This window comes from Tetrao urogallus (assembly GCF_951394365.1).
Source record: "Tetrao urogallus genome assembly, chromosome: 11".
NCBI lineage: Eukaryota > Metazoa > Chordata > Aves > Galliformes > Phasianidae > Tetrao > Tetrao urogallus.
In genome coordinates, this window is record NC_136824.1 from 6,202,395 (window position 1) to 6,227,392 (window position 24,998).

The 24,998-nt window shown below is 43.4% G+C and overlaps 1 protein-coding gene across 1 annotated transcript; it reads right to left on the bottom strand.

The window, feature by feature from the left end:
* Positions 1–727: 727 nt before the first annotated feature.
* On the bottom strand, positions 728–23,431 carry SV2B (synaptic vesicle glycoprotein 2B; the record flags this gene model as incomplete). The annotated part of the gene is made up of 12 exons (XM_079541191.1): positions 728–911; positions 1,849–2,008; positions 4,314–4,514; positions 4,978–5,111; positions 7,613–7,777; positions 8,205–8,293; positions 9,603–9,713; positions 11,472–11,561; positions 12,142–12,275; positions 13,895–14,046; positions 14,246–14,426; positions 22,915–23,431. The coding sequence occupies 12 exons, from the start codon at positions 23,429–23,431 to the stop codon at positions 728–730; spliced, it is 2,118 nt and encodes a 705-aa protein (XP_079397317.1).
* Positions 23,432–24,998: the final 1,567 nt, after the last annotated feature.

Here is a 24,998-nt window from a genome sequence, read left to right on the forward strand (position 1 = left end):
TAATGACATATATACTTCTCTTCCAGACCAAGAAAGTGCCTAGCAATCTGTATGCTCAAGTGAAGATAATAAAGGGCTTTGAAATCTTGGTTCTTCTGAGAGAGCTGAGCACCCACCCTCAAATCCTTCAGAACTCTCTCACTCTTTAAGGTGGTGACCCCAAAATCAAGACAGATAAGGTCACTAGTCACATCTGCAGCTCTGGACCCTGCTGCTGGATGTGATCTAGAGCAGGTTTGTTACCTGCCTCCCATTCGGTTTCCTTTCACAGTTGAGCACAGTGGACTTGAGTTGCCAGGGAGTGCTTGGCAAGGCAGGCAGGGTCTCACAGCTCGGCAAAGGCAGGCAGGATCAAGGTTTGCTCTCCTGTCGGACACGCTCACACCCGTGCAGGCACACGCATGCAGAAAGCCACTGCTCCTGTCCTGTGTCACTACACTGGGATGGAGTGGGAAAGGACAGGATCCCAGTGTAGGCAAGATTAAACCCAAACAGCAAAGCTCTGCAGGGCATGTGTAGTAGCTGCATGCACCAATTGTGGCTGTAAAAGGGTCGGATACTAAAGGGCTTCATTTTTTATCCCTTTGGGCTCTTCTTTCCCTCTCTGCCTCCTCTCTTTGAGGTATAGACTAAACAGTAGATAGAAAAGGACATTTTGATTTTTCCAAACATGGCTCTTTTTAGTTCTTCTTCCACGTTCACCCCTGACCCCCCTGGCCTCAGTTGCTCACATCAGGACCTGGTCTCGAGTCTCTGGGAGGCGCAAAGCGAGCAGGCCACCTCCAACCAGAGCAGAGGAAGCCAGAAGGATGGGAACCACCTTGGTTATCCCTACAAAGGAGGCAAAGATTGAGTTCCCCAGGATGGCACCAAACTTGCAAAGCCCATTGAGGATGCCAAAGGCTGTTGCCCTGTGGGGAAGAGAAGCAGAAAGCAATGGTTAGGGATGTTCTTGGCATAAGTACAGAAAGTCTGGAAAAATTATTTTGTGAGCTATAGATTGGCTTGGGTTGGAAGGGACCTCAAAGATCATCTAGTTCCAGCCCGCAGTGCTTATACGTTGCTTAGGCTACTCTCCTGGCAAGTAAAAAGAATAAATAGTAAATAGATATAACTGTTTTGCATGTCTGTATGATTGAAGAAAATGTATGTGGGAATTCATTTCTCCTCTTATCTCAACTTCTTCCCAGCTCTTGAGTTGCCCCTTATGGCAGCCTTTGGCCTCCTCAAGGAAAGCAAGACACAACCTCTCTAGAATTTGTTGCAGTCCCTCTGGGCTGTCACCAGAGAAACAAACAGGGCTCTACTGCAAACCCTGATTCACCTAGCAGCTGAAATCATTCTGCCTTCAAAGTACAGTTCTCCTTCACTTCTGGCTCTTTCCTACAGCTTGAAAAAGGCAAGAAGAGTCTCTTATAACATTTCTGGCAGGAAAGCACCATCTGCACCACATCCTCCCAAAGTTTTCTACTCCGTCTTGTCTCCCAGATTATTCTGTGCACATGATTGTCTCCTTGTGGAGGAGAAGACTGTGATGGCAATGAGCTGAGATGGGAGGATACAGCCTGAAGGCCAGACCTCCATGCACACACATAGGAATGACAGATTCGCTGTATTTTATCTGCCTGTTATCTGTGTACACCCACCCAACTCCTGCATGTAAGCCACCATGCATGCAGTATTGTGCTTACAAATGTCTGTGCTGATCCAGTCAAGCCACAGGACTGAGCCCTTAAGGTCTCATTAAAATACAAAAAGGAAAAAATACAGCTTGCCTCATGTTTCCATCAGAAACCAAGCAGCCAAAGCCACACTGTCAAGAGTGAACAGGAGAAAAGCTCTGAGCACCTTTTATCCGTGGGGTAGAGCTCTACAGTGATCACGTCCAGGGCGTTCCAGGCGGCGATGCTGGCCCCGCAGAAGAGGCACTGCCAGCCGATCATCGCCGATTCGCTGTTGCCAAAGAAGAGAAAGAAGCAGCACACTGCAGAGATCAGCATTGAGCCACCTGCAGGGGAGCCAAGAGAAAGATGTTGGCACTGGTTTCTCTCCTCCATAGCCAAGCAACCATGCTGCTGATAAAGATGGTTTTCAAGTGACAGCGCTTCACCCCAAAATGAATGAAAGCTGTACAGATCTGTACGAATGCACAAGTACCTTGATGCTGCCTATCTGTCCCTGTCTGATGCTGGAAACCTGCCCGAAAATGTTCTCAATAACCATCTGATCTTGCTGATATTCCCGTTCTACAGACGCTCTGAAGACAGGCTTTTCCAGGCAGGTTTCCAGCATCTCAGACTTCCAGATGGACCCAGGAAGAGCAGAGGGAAGTAAACAAGTCGGCAAGGAGAAAGAATCATTGTGAAGGCTTTTCAACTTGGGTTTTGAGTGAAGAGCTAGAGCAATTCACATCAAATTGAAATCACTTGACACATTTCTAGACTCAATTAGGATAATTTACAGTCGATTGTAAGAAGCACTTGAGGTCTCTTTTAATTATAAGAACATCATTAGATTTCATGGCACATTTGCACAGGAGCCATAATTTTATGAACACCACTGAGGGAGAAAGTGAGAGCATTCATGCTCAGTTAGCCACAGTTCAGATTCAGGAATATTAATAGCTACATCACTGCGTTCTTCCCCAGTTGGGAATTTTCACCTGGAAGAAGCAATTTTTGCAAAATCAAAACTATCTTTCACTTAACAGTTCTTTTGCTGCTGAAATATCTCCATTTATGGAGTTACCAGGAAACTAAATAACTTCTTGTTTGAGTTTTTAAAATTAATTTGACACCAACCAAAATAATTTGGATGCTGAACTGGAACTAAAATGTTTCATCTTGGATATTATGTTGTATTTTGCCAGTGCAGAGCCCTGCCTATGGAAAGCTTCCATGCAGGACCCCATGCCCATTTCTTTGGTACCTGCCCAAACTGCATCCCTCACTGCACAGTGTGGATATTTCCTCTGCTGAAGAAGTACAGGACTTCGTTGGGGTCACTGTGTGTGTACCAGATCTGACATTTGGCACAGGAGAGAGTTTAGTGGAACACGATAAAACTGAACTGAAGTCCCAGTGAGGCACATAACGCAGAAGAGAAATTCAGTCTTCATGTTAAGCTGACCAGAAATAATATGTTCAACAGAGTGCTACGGGTGGGATGCCAGAAGGCTGTTTCAATTGAAAATTCCATAGTGAAACGTTTCAGCATGTCGTTCCCAATTTTTGTCCTGTACTTTTCATTCTGCAGCAGAAATAAGCATTTAGGTTTCCAGCTGTCATCTCAATTCCACATGAAAATACTGAAACGCTGACATGTTTGTGGGGTGGGCAATTTGATTCTCATTCAGTTTAATTTATTTACTGCAAACCCTCTGGTTTGTTTGGGCCTTTTCCAAATTCACTACATGAAAGTTCATTTTGCCCTCCCAGTGTTAATTCCTGACACACTGACGGGGTCATCTTCCATACCTTTACCCATCTGAGTGTGGGGCTAAACAAACTAAAATTCCCACTGTAATCAGAAGAGAGACAGGTGAACTCAAAAGAGTGACTCATGCTTTCCTAAGTCACATCCCTGATTTTGCTAAGCTCACTTGTCTGTCCCTCGAGGTATTATTCCATAGTACCTGGGAGAGCAAGATTTGAGCCTTGCAGCAAGCAATCACAGAAATTTCCTATGGAATCATAAAGCTGATAACTTAGTCCTGTATGGCTAAAGAGTGACGTTTTGTTGGCTGTGACATGGTCAGTTAATCTACCATATGTTTCCTGAAGCTGCTGTACAATCATTTGAAAATCAGAAACCCCAAAGAGGGAACTCCTGGGCTGTCAAACAGCTACAGCAAATAATTTTTGTGAATATTCATTGCCACAAGCAAAGTGTCTTATTTATTTATACATAATGCTATGGACATGAGCATCAACTCAGCAGCACCAGATGGTCCTGCTTCAGCTCAGCCCCTGTGGTGCTGAGCACTGGATGAACAGGGTTTGACATTAAAGTCAAACTAAGAGAAAAGGCAGACGTTGCCAATCCACAGTAAAGATAGATGGGAAAGTGAGGAGCAGGTAACTTGCCCACTGCCACACAGTAGATCACTGGCAGGAAGAGGAACAGAACTGAATTGTTGTGAGTCACTGTCTGGTGTCTCACCCTTCAGTCTTTTTACTCTTCTGCTCCATTTGAAGTGGGCATGATTCATCTCCACCTGAGCCAGCTCAGCTTGCCTCCACGTGCAGCAGCACAAGGCCCTGACCCCTTGCAGAGCCACGCTCCCATCTGACACCCACCACATCCATACTCACCGATCATCTTTATCCTCCCTATTTTGTCCATAAGCAGTGCAGAGATGATGTTTCCCGGCAGCACAGACAGGCTGCCAAGGAAGCTGACTAAGTAGATCAAGAAATCATTGTCCTCCTCAAAGTCTAGATGGCAGCCTTCCTTCTCCTTCATGAACGTGGTGTTTATCAGCCTGCAGTTGATGAATTTGTGTTCATAGAGATCTGTAAGAGAAATGGCCGAGGAGTTCATCTGTTAGTGGCACACTCCTTCCAGATGCTTCGGTGCAAATACAGAGTTAAGCAAGAAAAGGAACCAATGGGAGCATCCTCAGCCTCTGGGGCATTGTGAGTGATGACACATTTTAGTGACAGGCTTATGCTCATGTGGAAAGCTAACTCAGTTTATGAGAAAACAAATATATCTAGTTAAAATATAAGGGGAAAACCCTCTTTTTTTCCTTTCCTTCTTTTTTTTTTTCTTTCTTATTTTTTTGTCTCCTAGGAATGAGCCAACCATAAAGATAAAAGCAGCTAGTCTCTTAGCCTGTCTTCACCCTCTTTTTCCATCATCACTCTCATTACACAGTGCACACGCAGGCACACAGATCCCTATCATCCTTTCTCCTAGAATCTGATGAAATAGTTCCTAATCACAGAGATGAGATCATGTCAGGAATCCCATTACCAGTGTTGTAAAAGACAGTAGAGATGATGGTGCAGTTTTCAAAGAAGGTTTCACTGGATGTCACGTCCTCAAAGTAGCATTCTTCAAATAGCGAATCCTCAAATCTCACCTCCTTGAATTTCATGCCAATAAATCTGTGGGGCAGAAGGTAGAACTTCACTCAGTGCTTGGAGATTCTCCCTACACTGGATAACAGGCCATCCTAGTTTAATAGACAGAGTACTAATGACAGCTTTTAGGGTCACTTACAGAAAAGGTCTTGCTTGAATGCACAGCTGTCCTTCCAACAAAATCCTTCTGTATTTTGTATTTTATTAAGAAACGGGGCTTTGAGGAGTTTAAAAGATGGATCTGTTGGAATTTCTGGTTGTTTCTCTGTCTCTCAAAGTAGTCATAAGCAAGAAGATGTGTTTCTAAGGCTGAGTGGACATAAATCCTCTACCTTTCAGTGCTAGTCTATCTGAAGAAGACATAATTTCACTCTGTGTGTGGCACTTTCTTTGTGAGCTGACCTTGTTGCCTTCCTTATTCAGCCCCTTCCTCAGGCAGAAATAAAACCAGACATTATCAGGAGTCCATGTGGCCATTTGGTGAAAGGTTTCTGACAGTTGTTTAAACTCACAGTGATTTTTTAAGGAAAAATGCAGTAAGATTTCCTGGGGGAGGTGTACGGCCTGTAGCCATCTCTGTTCAAGGACCATTGCATATCATGTAAAGAAAACAGATTACACCAAAAATAATCAACAGTGTCAGGTGATGGATTTCTCCTCTGATGGGAAGCTTGGCACATCTGACCTGCCTGCCTGAAGGATGACACAAAATTGATTTACCTGTGAGCTTTTGCAGGGACACTGGGGAGATGTATCAGTTAATGCACAGGCATGTACAGGAAGATGTAAAGAGCTAGTAAGTGCAAGCATTATTGCTTTAGCTAAGGAGGCCACAACTGTCACCAAATAAAAAGGCTTCTAACATATACCCAGAAGCTTAATTGAATTGAGCACTTACAGTCTAGCGTGATGGCTATTTACAGCGTGAAGAGAACTGCAGGGCTTATTAACTGTGGCTACTAACGGATATTATTAATGCTCAGAATGTAACAAGAAGACTACTCAAGTCTTTTGCACTGTGCAGAAGGTCTCATAGGTTACAGCAACACTTAAGCTGTTCTGCATTTGCTCAATAATAGCCTGTGATGTATGTGCTCACAAAGGCCCTTAAAAGTCCTTTGCCTGCAGATTGCTTTCTTAACATCTGTCTTTAAAAGAGTCATGCAGCAACAGCCTGGTGTTTGATGGAGTTTTAGCTCGCAGGCAAGGGCTAGAGGGAAAACTGACCTATAAATTATAAGGAGATATGCTCTGGACATTGCTGGAATGCAGTTTGATCATGTTTTGAGTTATTAAATTGGAGAAGACAAAAGGAGCAGTACAGTGATACACACCACAGTTTTATGAGTTCATCCTGGAAGGTGCTGAGCATCCTGAACTCCAAAGGAGGTTAGGGAAAGCTGAGGATCTCCTCTAGGATAAGACCAAAGTCCTCAAATCCTAAATTTGGCCTCCACCCACATCTCACCAGACTTTGGCTTCTCTGTAGGCAGGGGCATAGGAATTACGGGGCTAAGTTTGCACCATCAAGCACAGATCCTTACTGCAAGAAAGGTAACAGGGAGGGTGTAGGGGGTCAGGATGGGGTCCTCCATCAAAGTCCATAATCTGTACATCAAGGAAATTGAGATAAATTGAGACAGCTCCTGAGGGGAAAGATGTACTTGGATGGGCAATGAAGTGTGGCTTCTGTTATGAAGACTAGAATAATAAATTTTTTGTGTGACCTCCCGCATAGTGCAAAGCAGCTGGAGTAGCAGCCTTTCTAGGCTCTCTGCAGCAATGAGATCACTATATGATAAGGGTATTTCCCCACTCATTACATTGGAATTCAGAAAATAAAAACGCTACACATCACTAGGATTTACACTGCTGTGGAGTTTAGAATCACCAGGGTCAGGCTGGATTCAGGGAAGGTAAAAGGGAGGAAAATGATGATACTCTCCCAGAGTGCCTTCTCTGACTTCAGAGCACTAAAACAGAAGGTGGCACATGCCGTGGGGAGATGCTGCTCGGCACAGCAGAAGCGCAGCAGTACAATCAGCCAACACATACTAATGGGCTGTGGGGTGGAGACCAGGGAGAAGTCGTTCCAAGGTCTACAACGCAATTTGTTACCTACAAAATGCAGCAAAACAACTGTTTCCTTTGCGGTGGTTGGCTTTATTGCTCAAGACCAGTAGATGTCAGTGTGTGCTAAGGAAAGAGAAGTCACCACTGCATCCCCATGCCCCTGGTGCACCCCTCGGGTTGGAGATGTGTGTCTGAGGCAAGGTGTGTGGAAAGTGGGACACCAAAGACTAACAGTTCTGTGGAAAACTCCCTGTAGGATTTGCGGGAGGCGGATTGTGTATCCAGAAGAACAACAGGGATTTACAAGTTTGTGGGAAATGGAAAAAAATGAGCTTTCTAGAAATTAGGGTTACTTTTCCAAATGCCTTGTGTATGTTGGTGGATCTCATTCCCAGTTCCTCTCATGCCCTTTTCCCCATCAGCATCAATCAAACCGATTTCTGTTCACTTACTTATCATTTCTGTATTCCCCGTTTCTATGGATCTGGTTTTCCAGGGTGAAATTAAAGGTGAAGTGTGACACTTCTTCCTCATCAAAGACCTTCACTCGGGACTCATAGGCCTCTTCTTGGAGATAGCGGATCATGTCAGGGAACCAGACAATAAGGCCATAGTAACTATAGCAGAGTGGGAGAAATATATTAGGGACCCTGGCACTGAAAATATCACAGTGCTTTTCCAAAAATCCAGTTCATAATTTGTAAACCTGCTAAATCCCTGTTGCAAATAAATTTCTGATGCAAATCCTTGCTTAGGTCTGACAGGACCAAGAAAAAGTCTCCCTTCTGTAACATGCTGCTCTCAGATGCACACTGATTCATTTTTGTTCACCTAAAGCAATGCAACTCATTTAAATTTTAGGGACAGTGAATCCTTTGCTAGAAAATACAGCAATGTGCTATATCCTTCCTGCCCAAGAGACCAGCAGAACAGCAAAAAATTTGGAAGCTTTCCCTGAAAGACGGATTTCTGCAAGTGTGAGGCTGTAGTATTGAGACTCTAAAAGCCCTCTAGTTTCCCAAAAATGTTAAGTAAGTACCTTACCTTAAGGCCATAGTAAACCAAACCACAGCCAGCATCAGCGTGTTCATCCTGTACTGGGCTGTTAAACAATATAGCACGTTGTCCCAGACCTACAAATCCACAACAAAGAATCATCTGCAAGGAAACTCTAGCAGAGACTTACAAGATTAATTTCTGTGTGCATCATATATTTTATATTTTCAGTAAAAGGGCTCAATGGGGGAAGATCAGATGCATGTTCAGGGTTAGTTCAAAATTATGTTTGTCTAGATCAATGGTTTACAGAAATATCACACGTTCAACTGTGTGCAAAGGTCTTCAATCTGTATAGTGAGCTGGTGTGTATGATGAGGATTCCAGACTCTCTGACAGTTTTGTCTTTTCACCTGTAAGTGTGGCCTCAGGGTTGCTTTCAAACCGAGCTCTGAAGCTCATTGAAAAGCAAAAATCTCAATGCAGATGGTGCTTTAGGAGGGGTATCACAGAATCACAGAATCACAGAATCACCCGGGTTGGAAGGGACCTCAAGGATCATGTAGTTCCAACCCCCTGCCTAGCAGGGCCACCAAACATACACATTTAGACCAGGTTGCCCAGGACCCCGTCCAACCTGGCCTTGAACACGTCCAAGGACGGGGCATCCACAACCTCCCTGGGCAGCCCGTTCCAGGGCCTAACCACTCTCCTTGTAAAGAACTTCCCCCTAACATCCAACCTAAATCTTCCCTCCTTCAACCTTAATCTTCTCTCCTCCTTGGGTAGGATAAACTCAGATAAGGATGAAACCAAGAAGAGCAAGACAGAGAGCAAAGTCTTCTCTTGACCTACAGCAGGAAATACTGCCAGGAGCATACAGGTAAATAATTCTTCGTGCTCTTTACTTGCCACATAAATATAACAACAACATAGCACCTGCATTGCAATTAGTTCAGATGGGCTCTCCTTTATTTGAGGCTCATCCTCTTAACAGGAATAATCTAGCAAGTTTGTCCACAAAGTTTTGCCTGGGTATAGGTAAGCATAGCAAGTATGAAGGGTTAAATTAGCTGAAGACATAATGTGAGGTTGTTATAAACTCAGTCTCAGCAGGAGCAAGTAGCAAGCACTCTTCTCAATCCACTGCAGGTGGTAAATTCACTTCGGCTTAGAGGAGAGGGAATCGATATCTATCTGCTCTGAAGGAGAGTCAAGTACTTGGGGCTGGGGCTGGAAGCTCTGCCATTAGCACAGCTTGACCTCCGTGCTGCTCACAGGGGCATCTCAGGGCAGTGTGGCATCTGCACATGCTCACATCTGATGGAAACTGCAATCAGTGTGCAAACAGAGCAGGCTTTCTGAGGGAGAGTTGGGCTTCCAAAGCCCAGTGACACTGAGCCCTGAGCTCAAAAGCCCCCATGGGATGGGTTTGCATCTCTTTACCTGTTTGAAGGTGGTTGTGATTCTGACCAGCCACCGCTGGTACCAAGTCCCTGTTGAGCTTTGAATTTCAATGAATTCATCAACTTGCTTTGGAGTTTTGATATAAGAAACCTAAAGAGGAAAAGAGATTGAGAGAGAAAAAGAACATTGACCCAAAGTCTCCATAATCAATACTGGGTTTACACGGTCTTCTGAGCAGAGTTTCAGCCTGATATCCCTTACTATTTTTTTCTTGATTGTTATCAATAGACATTAGTTAATTAATTTATTTACAACAAGAGTTTTTATTACAGCAAGAAATCTTCCTGCCTGCCCTCCTTCCATCCTGCCTTCCTTCTCACCTTCCTGCCTTCCATCCCTATATCCTTTCATCTTTTCTCTCTCTCTCCCTCCCTGAAGTAGTTGAAGTGCATTACATCCACTTTAGTCTTTCGTACATTGGTTAATACGACTGTGCACTATGCTATTTCTGCATCCTTTAGATTCCTGCTTGAAATAAGGACTGAACAACAGTAAAAATCATCTTTGTGATCAGCCATTTGTATCTGCATCTCATTGTGCCCCAGGACCTCCTTCTTAAACCACAACTGGTATTTCTCATTTAACACCTTTTCAGAACTTCTGGCAGAATATCTGCGACAACTGAAGGCATGGATGGGAATCTTTGCATCTGAAAATGCATCCAGTCGTGATTTGAGCCCACATCATGCCATCATTTCACTCCACCAAAATAGTCTGAATTTTCAACATTGAATGCTGACTAGAAACCTTAAAAACGAGTCCTGGAAAATATTTGCTCAGTAACTTTAAATGGAGGATATGCTCCAGGAAGCCACAATCTGTTTGTAAATACAAGGGAGGTGAAAATTCACTGAATAAATTTCAGAGTGTGAACGAGTGCCTTGGCTCGGCTGTGGAGTCTCTGTGTTCCTCTTGTTGGCACCGCTTAAATGTCATCTCTGGGAACTGTCCTGGTGACAACTGACTCACACAAGCTGCAACTTCTGGCCTATCAGAAAACCACACAATCTGACAGTTTGCTCCACACCAGCCCGATGTACCACCCGCTCATGCCAGCAGATGCCACTCAACTTTGACTCAGCCTCGAAGTATAGCGCTTGGCTCAGCTCAGCCGCAGCACCATGGCACCATTGGATGGAGCAATGAGCATGCTTTAAGTACAAGTGCATCTCTTTTTCCTCTTTCTATCCGTCCTTTAAGAGTATCTGTCTTCTTAAATTTAAAAGCATAAATCTAGATCTATTCCCCAGCTGGCTTATCGGGAGTCTACAACTGAATTATAGAAATCTGCAACTAACCCCAGCAAACACCTTTTCCCTCATTTTGCTTATAAATCAAGACCCCTGGTGAGGACTTTTTCACAAGCAGCAAACTAATGAGAAGTAACCACTCACTTCGCTTTCCCTGGGAGAGATTAAAGATTGGGTATGAGGCAGATGGAAGCTCATTAGAAGGTACATGAAGTTTAATCAGAGTTTGATTAGAAGATGGAAAGGAGAAAGAAGTGAGTCAGATCTCCCACATGGCTAATATCTCTCTTACTTCTAGTTCTAGTCTCTTAGAGCAAACCGATTAAGTGTATGTATAATTGGAAAATCACTGCTCGGAATGCTGGAGTGAAACACCAGGGATGAAGAGTATTCACAGCAATTCACAGGATTGACTAATGATTGAAATAGCAGGCTGGCATTCAATTTGAAATGCATTAAGTGCATCTCAGAGTGCTGATCGGTGGGGGTGATCACAGTGAAAGGGAGATTCCCAAGAAGGAATTAACAGGTGCTGTGCTTCACTGAGGGAGTTATGCCCATTTTTTCTTTTATATGTCAATGATTTTGTAAAACTCACCGTAAACACTCTCTCTGGCTCACCCTTGGCCCGCATGTTGGTGTCATGAACTTGCTTGAGGATCATCCAGGCTTCATCATGCTTACCCATCTGGAAGCACCAAGGGAAAGGAAAATAAGTGTAGAGAGGAATCAGTTCTACAGGTCAAATACACCAGAGAAGACCCATGAAGCATGGCTGTTTGAAGGGCAAAGATCTGCAGGGATGGTTTGTGTGCACAGTGCAGCACATCTGTGCTGAGGGAAGGAGTTGCCCAAAAACTGGCTGGAGCAGAAGGGGAACAGATCAGGGAAGAGGAGACGTGTGAGAAGACCTGGACTTTGTTCCCATCTCTGCTGAGGTCTTGCAGAGATGGTACTTCTATCAGGATTCACCTGTTATATGCCCATACTCAAAATGTCTTTGTTGGATACAAAATTTCTGGAATTCTGTGCCTTCTTCTGGTGCCATGTTCAGAGGTAACCACTCACCACCCCTGACTAATGTCACAGTCTGCAGCCTCTGGGGCTGCAGCAATCTGTGCAGATACTTTATGTGTGTAGGAGCGCCTTTGCCTCCGAGCTCGTACTGAGTGTTTGATGGGACAAACAAAGAGAGATGGTGACACACTAGGGACCAGCCATCCTCTGCTAATGGCAGGCTGTGATGTTCACATAAATCATCATCTTACCTCCAGCAAGAACCGCGGGCTTTCAGGCATGAACTTCAGTGCTACCAAGGAGGTGATACAGGGCAGGGAGCAGACCAAAACAAAGACTCTCCAGCTGTGGAAGTGGTACTTGGTTCCCATACTGAACCCCCAGCCTGGAAACAGCAAGAGCCAACAAGTGAAAATTCCAAGCAGGCAGATTGATTTTTCTCTCGTAAAGCAGCTCTGAACTTTACAGCTATGTGTGACACGGCAACAGGTTGAAAGTTTGCTATTCTTAGTAATGATGGCTTTTAGAGGCTCAGTACCATGTTCAGCAGATAATAGCAAGTGAGTTCACGTTCATTACAGAAAATGGAACATCCTTGCTCAGGCTCTGCCTTTTAAAAAGCTCCTTTTATCTCTGAGTATAAAAATCACCTAGCAATAAGAATAGCTCCATGCAGCTGTAGGCAAGTCAGAGTGGGAAGGGGCAGAGGAATCAGGGCCAGAATTTATTGCTTCTCAGAAATGTCACCAAAAGTTTACAGAGGTTAAATTTCCTCAGATCTGAAAGGCACATTAGAAGCAGTTCCTTTCCATCTCATACCTCACACACATATTTCACTATTAATAACAGCAAGCTAGGAAGACAAGATTGTTTTTCCAAAATTGCAAAATCTGAGCTGAGACTCAAACTCAGGAGAATCAGGACTGTCGTCCAGCTTTTGGGATTCCCCCTCTCCTGCCTTTTCCTGATACCTAAGCAAGTCCTCTGATAAAGAGTAGAAAGTACAGCATCATTCTTATGTTGTTCCTGTAACAACGTTGTAACAACACTGGTGTCAGTGTAGATTCTTAAAGGAAAAGATGATTAAAGTTAAAAAAAAATTGAATAAAAGCCTTTTTTTCCTTTCCCTGGGCTCAAATCTGAAGGGATAACAGCAAAATTGTGTCCAGAAAATAAATGTAATGTAAATACAGACTTTTTTTTTTTTTTTTTAAAGAAGTGTATTGATAGATAATAATAATAAAAAGTCATTGCTATGCAGTAACTTTGTATATTTGTTCTAGCAGTCTCTGTGGTATTGATCAGAACCAAGAGCTTTATACTGACTGCATTTTAAACACAATAAAATGAATTGATAGGTCGATAAATGTTTTTTTCCTTCCTGGTCTTTGTGGCCTGTCCCACTTTTCCTCAAACAGAATCTTTCAGACAGCTGCTGTTGCTGAATGCTGAGTGAATTAATCTTTTCCAGGAGATATTTGCTTCGGGTGTTTTCCAAATGTACACATATGAGCTAGGAGGAGGACATGAATTTTTTTGCTCTTTGGAGCACATTTCAGAGTCCACTTGGGTGCAGCTCTGCACAGGGGACCCAATTCACTCCTGAGCTCAGGTAGGTGGGGCCATGCCTGACATCAGGCCATGGCATGCTGGGGAGATGCCACCAGCTCCACAGCCCCAAGAGTGGTGGCACTTATCTAAGGAAAGGAATGTGTGCTGTTCTCACTGCTAGCATTCATAGCACCCAGTAATTCCCCCATTAAATTTCCTTACTATTGATAACTGGATGACTTCTTTTGCAGTGTACTACTACTTAGCATCAGTCAATTAATCAATCAGCCCCCTTATTAGACCTTCTGTGCACACTTCAGATATTTACTGTTTTCAATACCGTTCATGCTTGGATGTGTAAGGTCTGACTAATGTTTACTTGTGCAGGTTTTGGAGTAGTGTGGTGGTGCAGGAAAGTGGTGCTGTCAAAAGCCAAAAGCACAAAACCATTACCATAATGTGGGATGATGCTCCACGCCATTGCTGAAGCAAAAATACCACCGATCATCCAGAACATGCACAGCCAGCTCAGGTGCTCACCCCTCTTCTCACGAGACAGGAATTCAGAGAAATAGGCAAACACGATGGGGAGGGATCCCCCAATACTGAGAGGAAAAAACAGCACATGGAAAAAATGAGTTTTCTTCAATGTCATGTGGATAGGATTGTTCAGGTTAAAACACCCACAGATGTGGGTCTGCTGTGTCAGGACAAGGGCAAATGATTTCAAACTAAAAGGGGAGAGATTAAGACTGGATATAAAATAAAAGTTGTTTTGATAAGGATAATTCACCAGTTACACACCCGAGGCCTGAGATAAGGCGGCAGAAAAGGAAGAATCCGTATCCCTGGACAAAAGAGGACAGGAAGGCGAAGGCAGCATTGATTGCAAGTGATATGATGAGGCATTTCTTTCTTCCCAGTTTATCAGCGAGGCCACCCAGCATGACAGCCCCCACCATCATTCCCAGGTAGACTATCAGGCCTAGAAGAGAGGAAGAGAAACACTGAGTTTGATAACACCATCCTCCTGCTTGTCAGGTGGAAATGGTTTGCTGTCCCATACACAGACAACATCAATTGCTGTTCCCTTACATTACAGCCAGCTACCACTTGAGAGAGAAATAAAGATGGAAATACCACTGAAGGCCTCACAAATAACATAGTTATGTCAATGACAGACCAGTTTTGTCAGGAACCAGCATTCATAACGCAGTGAAAGGTCTCACCTGGGCTCTGCATGCCAATTATGACTTCTTACTCTCAAAAAAAAAACACCAACTATGAAGACAAAGCTTTTCAAAAGCAGTGCATGCATTAAAAGAAAGCTACATACTCCCATTCTTCCCAAATGAGCCATCTCAGATACCAGAAGCTCTATCCATTTGTGGAATCTAATTCCTCCATTTTCCGCTCGTGAGCTTTCACCACTCCCTGCAGCATCACATGGTGCAATATAGACATACCCACATTTGATCAGACCCACATCTTTCTTTCCCAACCTCTCTGCTCACATATCTTCTGCACGTAAGCAATGGCCAGGCATAAGCAGCTTAGCATGCACGTGTCCCAGCTGTGTGCCACCAACGGTACAACAGAAGTCTGATGCCTTAACTCCGCTCACCCCCCTGAGTGCAGTGACACTGAGAAGCTGTGAGAGGAGAGAGAGGCTGCTGCAGCATGGATAAATCTCTTTGTGTGTTACCCGTCCTGCCCATGCTTCCTCTGGAGCACATCGCCTCTTTCTCTCTGCTTTTCCTAGCAGCATTTGAAAGGATCAATCTATTGCCAATCTGACCTGTGCAGTGCAGATGCTTCCTCTGTTATTGAGCCAACATCTTATGTCCAACTAAAGGACAACTTGCAGAAAAGAATAGAGCCTTGATCTGAGCATTTCAGGAGATGGAAGAACCTACAGTTTGCCTTGACGGTTTGCTGTGTAGAGTGAGATTCTAATGTTGTTAAAAAAAAATGAGTTCATTTTGACTTGACTTCATTAGATCTTCTACATGGGGTCCTCAAAAGACAGACAATTTCAGTGAGCATGTTTAGTGGAGACTGAATAAGAGAGAATAGGCTCTCTGTATCCAGTTCACTATCTGATAGCAATTCTGGCCTAGAAAAACAAGCACTTGTCTTTAGCTTTTCTACTGAGATTTTCACCAGAAGGACCACCTGTTACATTGCTTTTTACTTTATGTGAGTAGCAGTGCAAGTAATGCTAATCATTAATGTTCACAGGTCCAGGGGTATCTTCTTTCACTTATTTTAACTACTTCCAAGATTTAGAGACTTCACTGAGCAAGAATATGCCCAGGAAGAACCATAAGGTATGCTAGCAAAATGCCTGTTGAAGCCTGTGTGAGTTACGATAGGAAAAGACAACAGGATCAGATACACAGCCCAGTCCACACGGCCAGAAAACGATGAAGAATAAAAAATTGTCATATATATCTATGTGTGTTTATATGTGTACATGTACATATATATATATGGAGAAAATCCCTGCATGGCAGATGTTCATCTAAAGCCTCTTAACAGAAAATGTCCCAGATTAGAAGGAGGTAGAGGAGGTTGTTACATTGATGTATTACAGCCAAATTCCCTGGTTGGTGCAAGGCAGGTGGTTCTGGCCAGGAACTGCCTCAGCTAAGAGTGAAGAGTTGGATGCTCCTTGCAGCCCAGAGGTGGGTTTGGCACCCTGCTGCCTTTATCCTGCACTTCTCAGCTGTTTCAAGAGGCCAGTGCATGGCCACAGTTGTAGAGCCATCAGACTAGAAAATCTGTCCATTCTGCACTATGGAATGCATAATGGACTTCATTAATTTTTGGGTAAAAAACCATGTTGATAAAGTGATTTTTCACTCAGAGCCAATCTGAGCACTGCACACTAGCAGGATCACTAATTATTGATTCATACAGCAATGCAACCAGTAGGTGCTAAATGGTTCAATACGGTGGCTGGGACCCAGAGAGGTGTGGAGTGTACAGTGTTTTTGAGTACCATTAGGAGAATGTGGTGATGGTTGTTACCTTTTGAAGAAATCCAGCTCCAGGGTTCAGGGTAAATCTGAATAAGCCATTATTTGCAGGCTATTCTGCAAGTAATGGAGAATAATGAATGCCTATGGGAAAGTCTGCAACAGCCTCCCATAAAACCTGTGGAAAACCAAAGAGCTGAAATTCTGAGATGAAATTTGGGGTTATGAGTCATGCAATGCTGAAATTATAAGGAAAATATGAGACCTTATTCCCACTGGAAAGGAGGTAGCATGTACAGAATTTTCACACTAAAAAAATTATTAGCCTTTATTGAAGCTATGTGCTCCAAACTAAAACAGGAATCTTGGTCATAAAGGCTGAGTTCTAGGACTGAAGAAGGTGGATGTGGAATGGCTATGTGTGTGCTAAGCTGTATTTTTACTATTTCAGCATAATTAGAAGCAAGCTCATAAGGGCTTTGGAAAGGAAAGGAGAAATTCAAGATTTACAAAGTGTCCATCACAAGCATGAATTACTTTTGTCTACCTTTAATGGAATTAAAGTTCTTAAAAATAAGTCACATCTGGAAAGTATCACTATCAAGATATGACAAGGGCTCAAGGGATAAATGGAAAATTCAAGCAGAAAACGTGATGAGTTGGTCCTGAATCCCTTCAGGCTGCCATGGAAGTGAGGAAGCTGATGGATCCCAGTGCAGCAGCATCTCACCTCTTCTCACAGCTCTGCACAGAGCCAGCGGCCACATGAACGTGGGAGTTCCTACCCACTTTCCAAGCAGAGGCCATTACCAGTACAGTAACAAGGAGGTTTTTGAAAGCATTTTGACAATCCTAAAGGATTAGGATCTTCTACATCTTGCAATTCAAACTGTGATAAAAACAAAACCCAAACACTTAACAGCAGAGCATCTGTTATACAAGGATGTACTTTATGGACATCGAAATTTTGTGATTCAGTTTTGAGCTATTTAGAAGATGGATGAGGCAAGGCACAGGACTCAATACTGCTTGAGTGATTTGAAGAAGAAATCCTGCTTGGCTTGTGCTCCAGCAACAGCCAAAATTTCCCAAAGGATTGGCTCTGGGCTGTATGACTTTTTCCCCTTCTTCCTGAAATTTCTTGTCTGCTCTTCCTTATAAGATTATTACTGCTTTATCCTTGAATCTCACTGATCTCCTAAATGGGAATCACATCAAAGTGTAGTCCTATTGCACGTGTTTTGTTGATTCAACACCAAGAGAGAGACTCTATCTGCACTAATGGCTCCTCTACCTCTGAGAAATGGATTGTGCATGTTAAAGGCTTTCCATTTGCTGAGCTGTGGGGGTAGATACAGAATGGAGCTGGCTGCAGGCACTGGGGGGATTCTGTAAGCCAAAGCTGTATGTGTGAATCCACACACATTTGCCATGGAACTGGAAAGGCAGTGCATGCCAAGCAACTCAGCCCCTCCACTGGGATTGTCCATCACATTGATATCCATAGGGCCATTTGCTCCCCCCACCCAGCCAAACAAGGTGGGAAACAGCATGGGAGCCATGGCTGGGCTCCTAGTCTGTATTTATCCAGAAAAAGAAAAAGCACTGATCTCTGACAAACGGATTAGGATTTAATGTCATATCAGGTGAATTTAGGTCAACAAGAAGATGAGGCCAGTTTTATCTGCACTGATAATAAAGCATCCTCTTTGGACAACTAAAAAGGGAGGTAGTGTTACACATTTGGTTTAATGGACTCACACAGACAAGCTTTAATATCTACACAAGCTTTAATATCTACATAACTGCATGATCACAAACAGGATCTCTTTTTCTGGTTTTCGATCTAACTCTGCAAGGCTAAGAACCTGGAAGATGATGGTCTCCTTAAAATATTATTATTATAATACCATCATAAGAAAGAGGAAATGTGAGCCTGAAAGACAGACTTTACTCTCAGCATGTAAGTGGATGTTTTGCAGTCACGGGCAAAGGGCTCACATTTTTCTTGTCTCAGTTTACTGAACTGCGAAATGATAACTGCAGCTCTGGAGCCTGGGAAATCTGATGATACAACTGTGCCTTCAGTTTTTCATATGCAGGATGTGATAAAGTTGAACACGTTACTATGACACCATCTTTTCTACTGGCTATGTACTTACTGCTCTGTGCTTGCAAATACAAGATTCTGTCTTCTAAGGGCTGATTAACAGCACTTGAAGTTGTGTATTTATGTGATATTTCTCCAAAGAATGATGTTGTGTGTCCTTTGGTTCATCAGCAAATAGAAATGTATAACTCTTTGTATGGTTGTCCGTAGCAAATACTCTGTTTCCAACAGGATATATTATACTGAAAAGGAATACTTTGTCGTAATAAATTTAATAAATGCATTGTTATTATGACTGTTGCTGGAGAAAGCTCAGCAAAAGTAGATCTGCAAGAGGAATATATGAAAATTATGTTATGAAAGGTTAGCAAGCCTACACTGAATGGCTAGTTTTAAAAATGATAGAAATCAAACATCTAAAGCATACAGAGCTGTTGATGTTTTTCTTCTTATTTTTTCCTTTTTTCTTTTAATAAATATTCCTAAAATCTTCAAAATAACAATTCACATCACAGAAAAACTTAAAATACGTTTTGTCCCATGAAGGACAGTTAGGGCTAAAATAGCTGTTAATTTGCATCTGATGTAGATACGTTTATTTTCAGAACAAAATGTAAACGTTTTCTAAGAGGTGTCACATTCGTTTCACACTTTCCATGAAACACTGTGGGCATCTGTTTATTTGTAATTTTTTGCATAATTTGGCCATAAATTGCTGGATATTTTTCCACTCTTGCTTTCTGAGGGAGGAAAAATATGCAATACACTGAGTATTTAACACGAAATGTCCTTTCAGCAAAAGCTGACCTTTGCTCAATTAGTTTTCAGCGGGTAACTACTCCAGCTCCCATTTGTTCCCTCCTATTTCTGTAAGTTCAATTAGCTACTTGATTTATTTCCCATATTTTCCTTCCTGGCCTCAGTTGAGGCCTTGTGGGTGTATATCTGTGCACAGCTGCCTGGAAGCAACCCTCAGTCTACCTGGGATAGTCTGATTATTTTTCCTTAGCAAACATGTGTTGAGACGAGCAGCCACCTGGGAGCAATCAGATCACTGTAGACATCTATGGCTGATGGTGATAGAGTAAGGGGCAGTAGCATCTCTGTGGATAATGCCACTACGTCCCTAAAACCCAATGGCAAGGAAAGGAAGACTCGCACCCTCTCCAGTCAATGCTGTCTCCATTCTGTGCAGGTGCACTCTTGCAAGATCATCAGTACACATTAGGCAGAAATTGAGGACAAGAGTTCTTTGCTGGCCACCATTACTGTGACAAGTCAGCTGTAAGCTGTCCAGTTCTGGGCTGCGTCCAGTTCTGGGCTCCCCAGTACAAAAAAGACAGGGATCTCTTGGAAAGAGTCCAGCGGAGGGCCACGAAGATGGTGAAGGGCCTGGAGCATCTCCCCTATGAGGAAAGGCTGAGTGAACTGGGTCTGTTCAGCCTTGAGAAAAGGAGACTGAGAGGGGACCTGATCCAGGTCTATAAATATCTAAGGTGTGGGGGGCAGAATGGCGAGGCCGGACTCTTTTCAGTGGTGAGTGGAGACAGGACAAGGGGAAATGGCCAGAAACTGGAGCATAGGAAGTTCCGCACAAACATGCGCAAGAACTTCTTTACAGTGAGGGTGACGGAGCACTGGAACAGGCTGCCCAGGGAGGTGGTGGAGTCTCCTTCTCTGGAGATGTTCAAGACCTGCCTGGATGCCTACCTGTGCTACCTGGTGTAGGGAACCTGCTTTGGCAGGGGGGTTGGACTCGATGATCTCAGGAGGTCCCTTCCAACCCCTACAGTTCTGTGATTCTGTGATTCTGTAAGGATCATTGAAGCCTGGGCATTAGCAAGATTGATTTGTGACAGCACGACACATAGACAGACAAGGGAATGGGAACCACGAGGGAAATGAGCATATGTTGGAGGCTCTGAGCTTTGTGGGCAGATATCTTTTTCTTGTCAGTGGTGGATGGGTGCTGAAGCTAATCCAGGAATGGTTTTGAGGAGGATTGTTCTCGTTTCCATCAATAGCACTTCCCCATCCTGCCACCTGCAGCCATGTGCCCGCTCTGCTCTCCTTACATCCTCACTTCTCCATGCCCTTGAGCATTCATTACTCGTGTCAGTGAACCACTCTGCAGTCTAATGCTTTCTAAGCTCTGTTTAATCCCTTTTCACAAGGGATCATTTGGTAAACCTCAGATCTAAGAGAAAACCTGCAGCAGAGGAAGATCCCAGTGGTAGAAGCAATGTGTTTAACCAAAGCCACTGAATCAGAGACTTGCCTTCTGTGCAACACCAATCAGTAACAAGCAAGTGTTATTGTAAATATCTGCTTTCTGGTCTTCTTAATCTTTCTCAAACCAAGATGAATCAGTTGATTTTGTTCTTAGGCAAATTCTTTCTTTTTGTTCATGTTTAAGTAAAAAATACAGTGTGCATACAAGCTTTGACAGGAGAACCTTCAGAATAAACAAGACAAGGACAAAAGAAATAGTTCTGCAAAATCAGGTTCTCAAAAGCACAAAAAGGCACAAGAAGAGTGCTGTTCCATCATTAGGAATTCCAGGCCAGCTGAGTCAATGTGCAGTGAGCTGGAGCTCAAGCTGGATACGGATCTAGATATCTCCTTGCTTATCCAGAGCTCATCAGAACACCCTGAACTGTCAGCTGTGCAAATGCTGAGCTAGAAAAAGCATGCAAAAAAAAAAGAGCTCCGTTGGGAGATCTCTTGTTCTCTCTTAACTGTGGTTGGGCCAGAAATACTTCAAAGATAGATTTTCCTTGTGACATTTGAAGTTTTCTGTCTCTGACATCAACTACGGAGATGGATATTTATGGGGTTGGAGTTTCAAAAGATCTCAGCTTCTATATAGTCACCAGAATAAATGACCTGCTTTTCAAAAAAGGTCTTGTCACTGAAAAGGCACCCATAGGGATCCTGGTGTTCCATCGGGAGCTGGTGAATTCAGAAGTCCCTTTGAAATCAGGATTCAATTGTAAGCAGTTCACTTTTATGTATCTGACCTGAGCTATTTTGAGCTAGAAGTGTGGTTTGTGAAACAAAAAATATTACCAAACCCTTGCAGGCACAAAACCAGGTACAAAATTGGCTCACTATGGAAAGAAGCATCCTGATCCTCAAGTTCAGAGAAGAAAAAAGAAGGTGCAGGAAAGAAAACCAAATGAAGAAAAAAAGTCTCTAGGACCTTGGTGCACCAAGCTGAGAAGTCTATGTAAGGCTAATTGTCTATTGCCTTTGTTACATGAAAATAATGCAAATAGAACGGAGTCAAGGTCTAATCCAAAATCCACATTTCCCCTCTTCTGGGCAGAGCTTCTGGCCCAAATGTATGCTTAGCAGGCCCGATGGTTTCCCTGCGACCTTGGTGCACATTCCTCCAGACACACCATCCCCTCCTACAGCAGTTCTATCAAAAGCTACTTTATTTTCCTTCCAGATGTGCTGTACTAAGCACAGCTGGCTCTCACTGCAGGACACGCTGGACACTTTCCTGGTTCTTAGAGATCTGGGAGACTTCTATTCCTCCTATGGCTTATTACGTGCAAGGGGAAAAAAGTGCTCATCCAACCTTTTCCACCCATACTGACAATAACTATGCCTTTGTATTTTGACGGCAGGGAGGTGTCAATAGTGATGCTGTTAGTAGCCTGACCCTTTAATCTCCATTCAGCACATTAATCTCATTCCACAGACCTAAGAAGAAACCTTCACAGGCAACTTCTGACCCAGTACATATTAGCAGTGTGCTCTGGCCGAGAAGTCAGCGTGCAGGACCAGCTGCTCTGATCTGCCAGCTGGGACTTTTTGCTAAATGAAAGGTGAACCTGGATGCAGTGAAAAACCAGAGAGTGAGGAAGCACCGAGAGACACAGTGTAATAGCAGATTGATCCAGACCAAGAGCATCCCTGTCTGTTACATCCATCACACTCAGAAAGTACTGCTTTGCAGACTTCTGATAACCACTTAATTTCTAAAAGCACTGAAAATTGCATCATTATATGCTTAAGCAGGAACAGTCACACGTAAATTTTTGTGTATTTGACTCTGAATGGTCCTAGGAGTTTTGCCTTGTGGTCCCACTTGCTGTGAGCTGCCTGGCCCAAATCCAGCCTGTGGTGGCCTGTTCTGGAGCCCATCCTTAAGTTGGGCTGAGATGTGGTATGGTTCTGTTACTGCTTTACAGCAGCTGCCTTTGCAACAGTAAGCAATCTTCTTTTGAATCAGATCCACCCAGACACAATTATGCATGAGATAAAACATTCTAAAAAGGGCCCCCAGAAGGTTCTGAAGCCAGTTGGTCATGAGAAAAATATATTCTAGGTACTGTCAGTTAGATTAGAAGAGCTGCTCAAGTGGCACTTACCTAGCATGCCTTTGTTTGAACTGGACAAGCACATATCCTTCTCAGCACTGGGCAGAACAAATCCAACCACAAACAGCTCCACCCCATCTGCCATCAGCGCCAACCCTAAAACAAAGAAGAGGGTCCACTGGAAGCGTCCGTGGCCACACTCCTCAATGATGTTTTCATACTGGTGGGCAAGCTGCTCCTCATCCTCCATCCTCTCTGCCATAAGGTCAGCACGGTCTCTGTACTCATCATCCATGGCAGGAGCTCGCTTCTTCTGCTTGGCTTTAATGTCATCTGGGTGCGGGATTCCTTGGTATTCCCCCTCATAGACCTCATCATCTTCATCATGGCCTTCTGTAACATCACTCTGGGCATCTTCTTCATGAGTGGGTTCATCCCCACCACGGTAGTAGCCATCATTGGGTGCGTACCCCTCATAGTTGCCATCCTGGTACCTGTAATCATCTGAGACTTGGTTTGTCTCCCTTCCCCCTTGGTAGAGGTTTGTGTTTCTGTATCCATCATCCATTGTGAATGCAGATTTCTGAACACTGTATGTAGTTATTCAAATGTATGTATTGATTTGTGCAATTTCAGGTCTCAGTTACTTGAGCATTTCTTCTCTTTTTCCCTTGTAACTAATGTGATGCACGGCTTCCCAGGCTCAGAAGGAGAATTACTATATAAAGTTTCTCTCTGACAGTCTCACACAGCTTTTGATAATGCTTCACTTTTCAGCTGTCATGTGTGGTTTGCTGGCTTCTTCCTTGCTTTGGGTAGGAAGAGCTGGGGCTGCTGTCTGGTGAACAGCAAGGGAGCAGCAAATGGCACAGCCAGGGAGCTAGGAGGACTTGACAGGTTTTTCCTGATTCATCATGGAGGTGAAGGTCATGTCCTGAAAAAGGAAACAATAGCAATGAGAGAAAGATAAGCTTACAAGAACACATGCATTGAATTTAACAGCCAACATTTTGAGCGCACATTTTCCATTGCGAAGAATGGCAGCAGAATGTTTGGGGAATGCTTTTGCATCTGCAAAGCCCAAAGTTTCAGAAAAAAAGGAAGAAAGAAAAAAAAAAAGCATTAAGGGTTGCCAAACTAATTGGAAACATAGTGTAGAATATAGAGAAACCTAAAGTAGATTGCAAGGTCCAAAATTCTGCCATTCCCAGAAGTTCTGCTTCCCACACATACTGTGCTGGTTTCTAAAGAGAACAGAAGGGTACCAAGCTTGGTTGCTTAAACAGAGATTTCTGTTTCTACGTGTTCCTACCCAGAGCAAGCTCATCCTGAGTACCTATGATGGCTAATATCTTAATGCCACAAAATATGACCTTGCTTTTCTCTCTCATCCAGATCCCAAAATTTTATTTGATGTCTTCTCTGTTTTTTCTCTGGCGTCTCCCCATCTGTGTGACAGATGTACAACTAATAGGCTGTGTCTGCCAAAATAAAGTCACCTAAAGTCATACGGAGCTCTGTTCTTTCACATCAAACTATCAGTGGAGAACAATTTTCATAGAGAGCAAAAGATAAAGCTAATATGGAATCACTGCTCTCTACAGGGAAAACCAAGGGAAGCCAAGTCACATCTAAACACATTCTCATTTTAGACACCTGATTTCCATTATTCTTCAAGCAGTTTTGAGCCAGCTGGCTCTCCAGTGTTCTCCTGCATTTGTTGCTGCACACAGCTGTGGAAAGTAGGTTTGGACACAGATGCATGTGAGAATCACAGCACAGTCACGCTAGAGGAGCCAGCACAGCGTAGGCTTGCACAAAATGTGGACTTTAAACTTTGAGCTTAAAGAGTAAATCAGCTAATAAATGACATGGTTATATATACTTGTCTGTACATATCAAAGAATTACAGAATCATTTATGATGGATAATCAAATCCAGCCATGAACCTGACCTACTGAGTGTCATCACTACGCCATGTTCCTTAGTGTCACGTGTGTACGTGTTGTTACCTAAAAAGCTATCCTATATCAGGATAGAGCCATCAGAAACACCTGGATGGGGCAGAGAGCTCTTGTTTCAATGCTGGAGCGTCACCACCAATAGTGAAAAAAATCCAAGAGCACTTTTGAGAC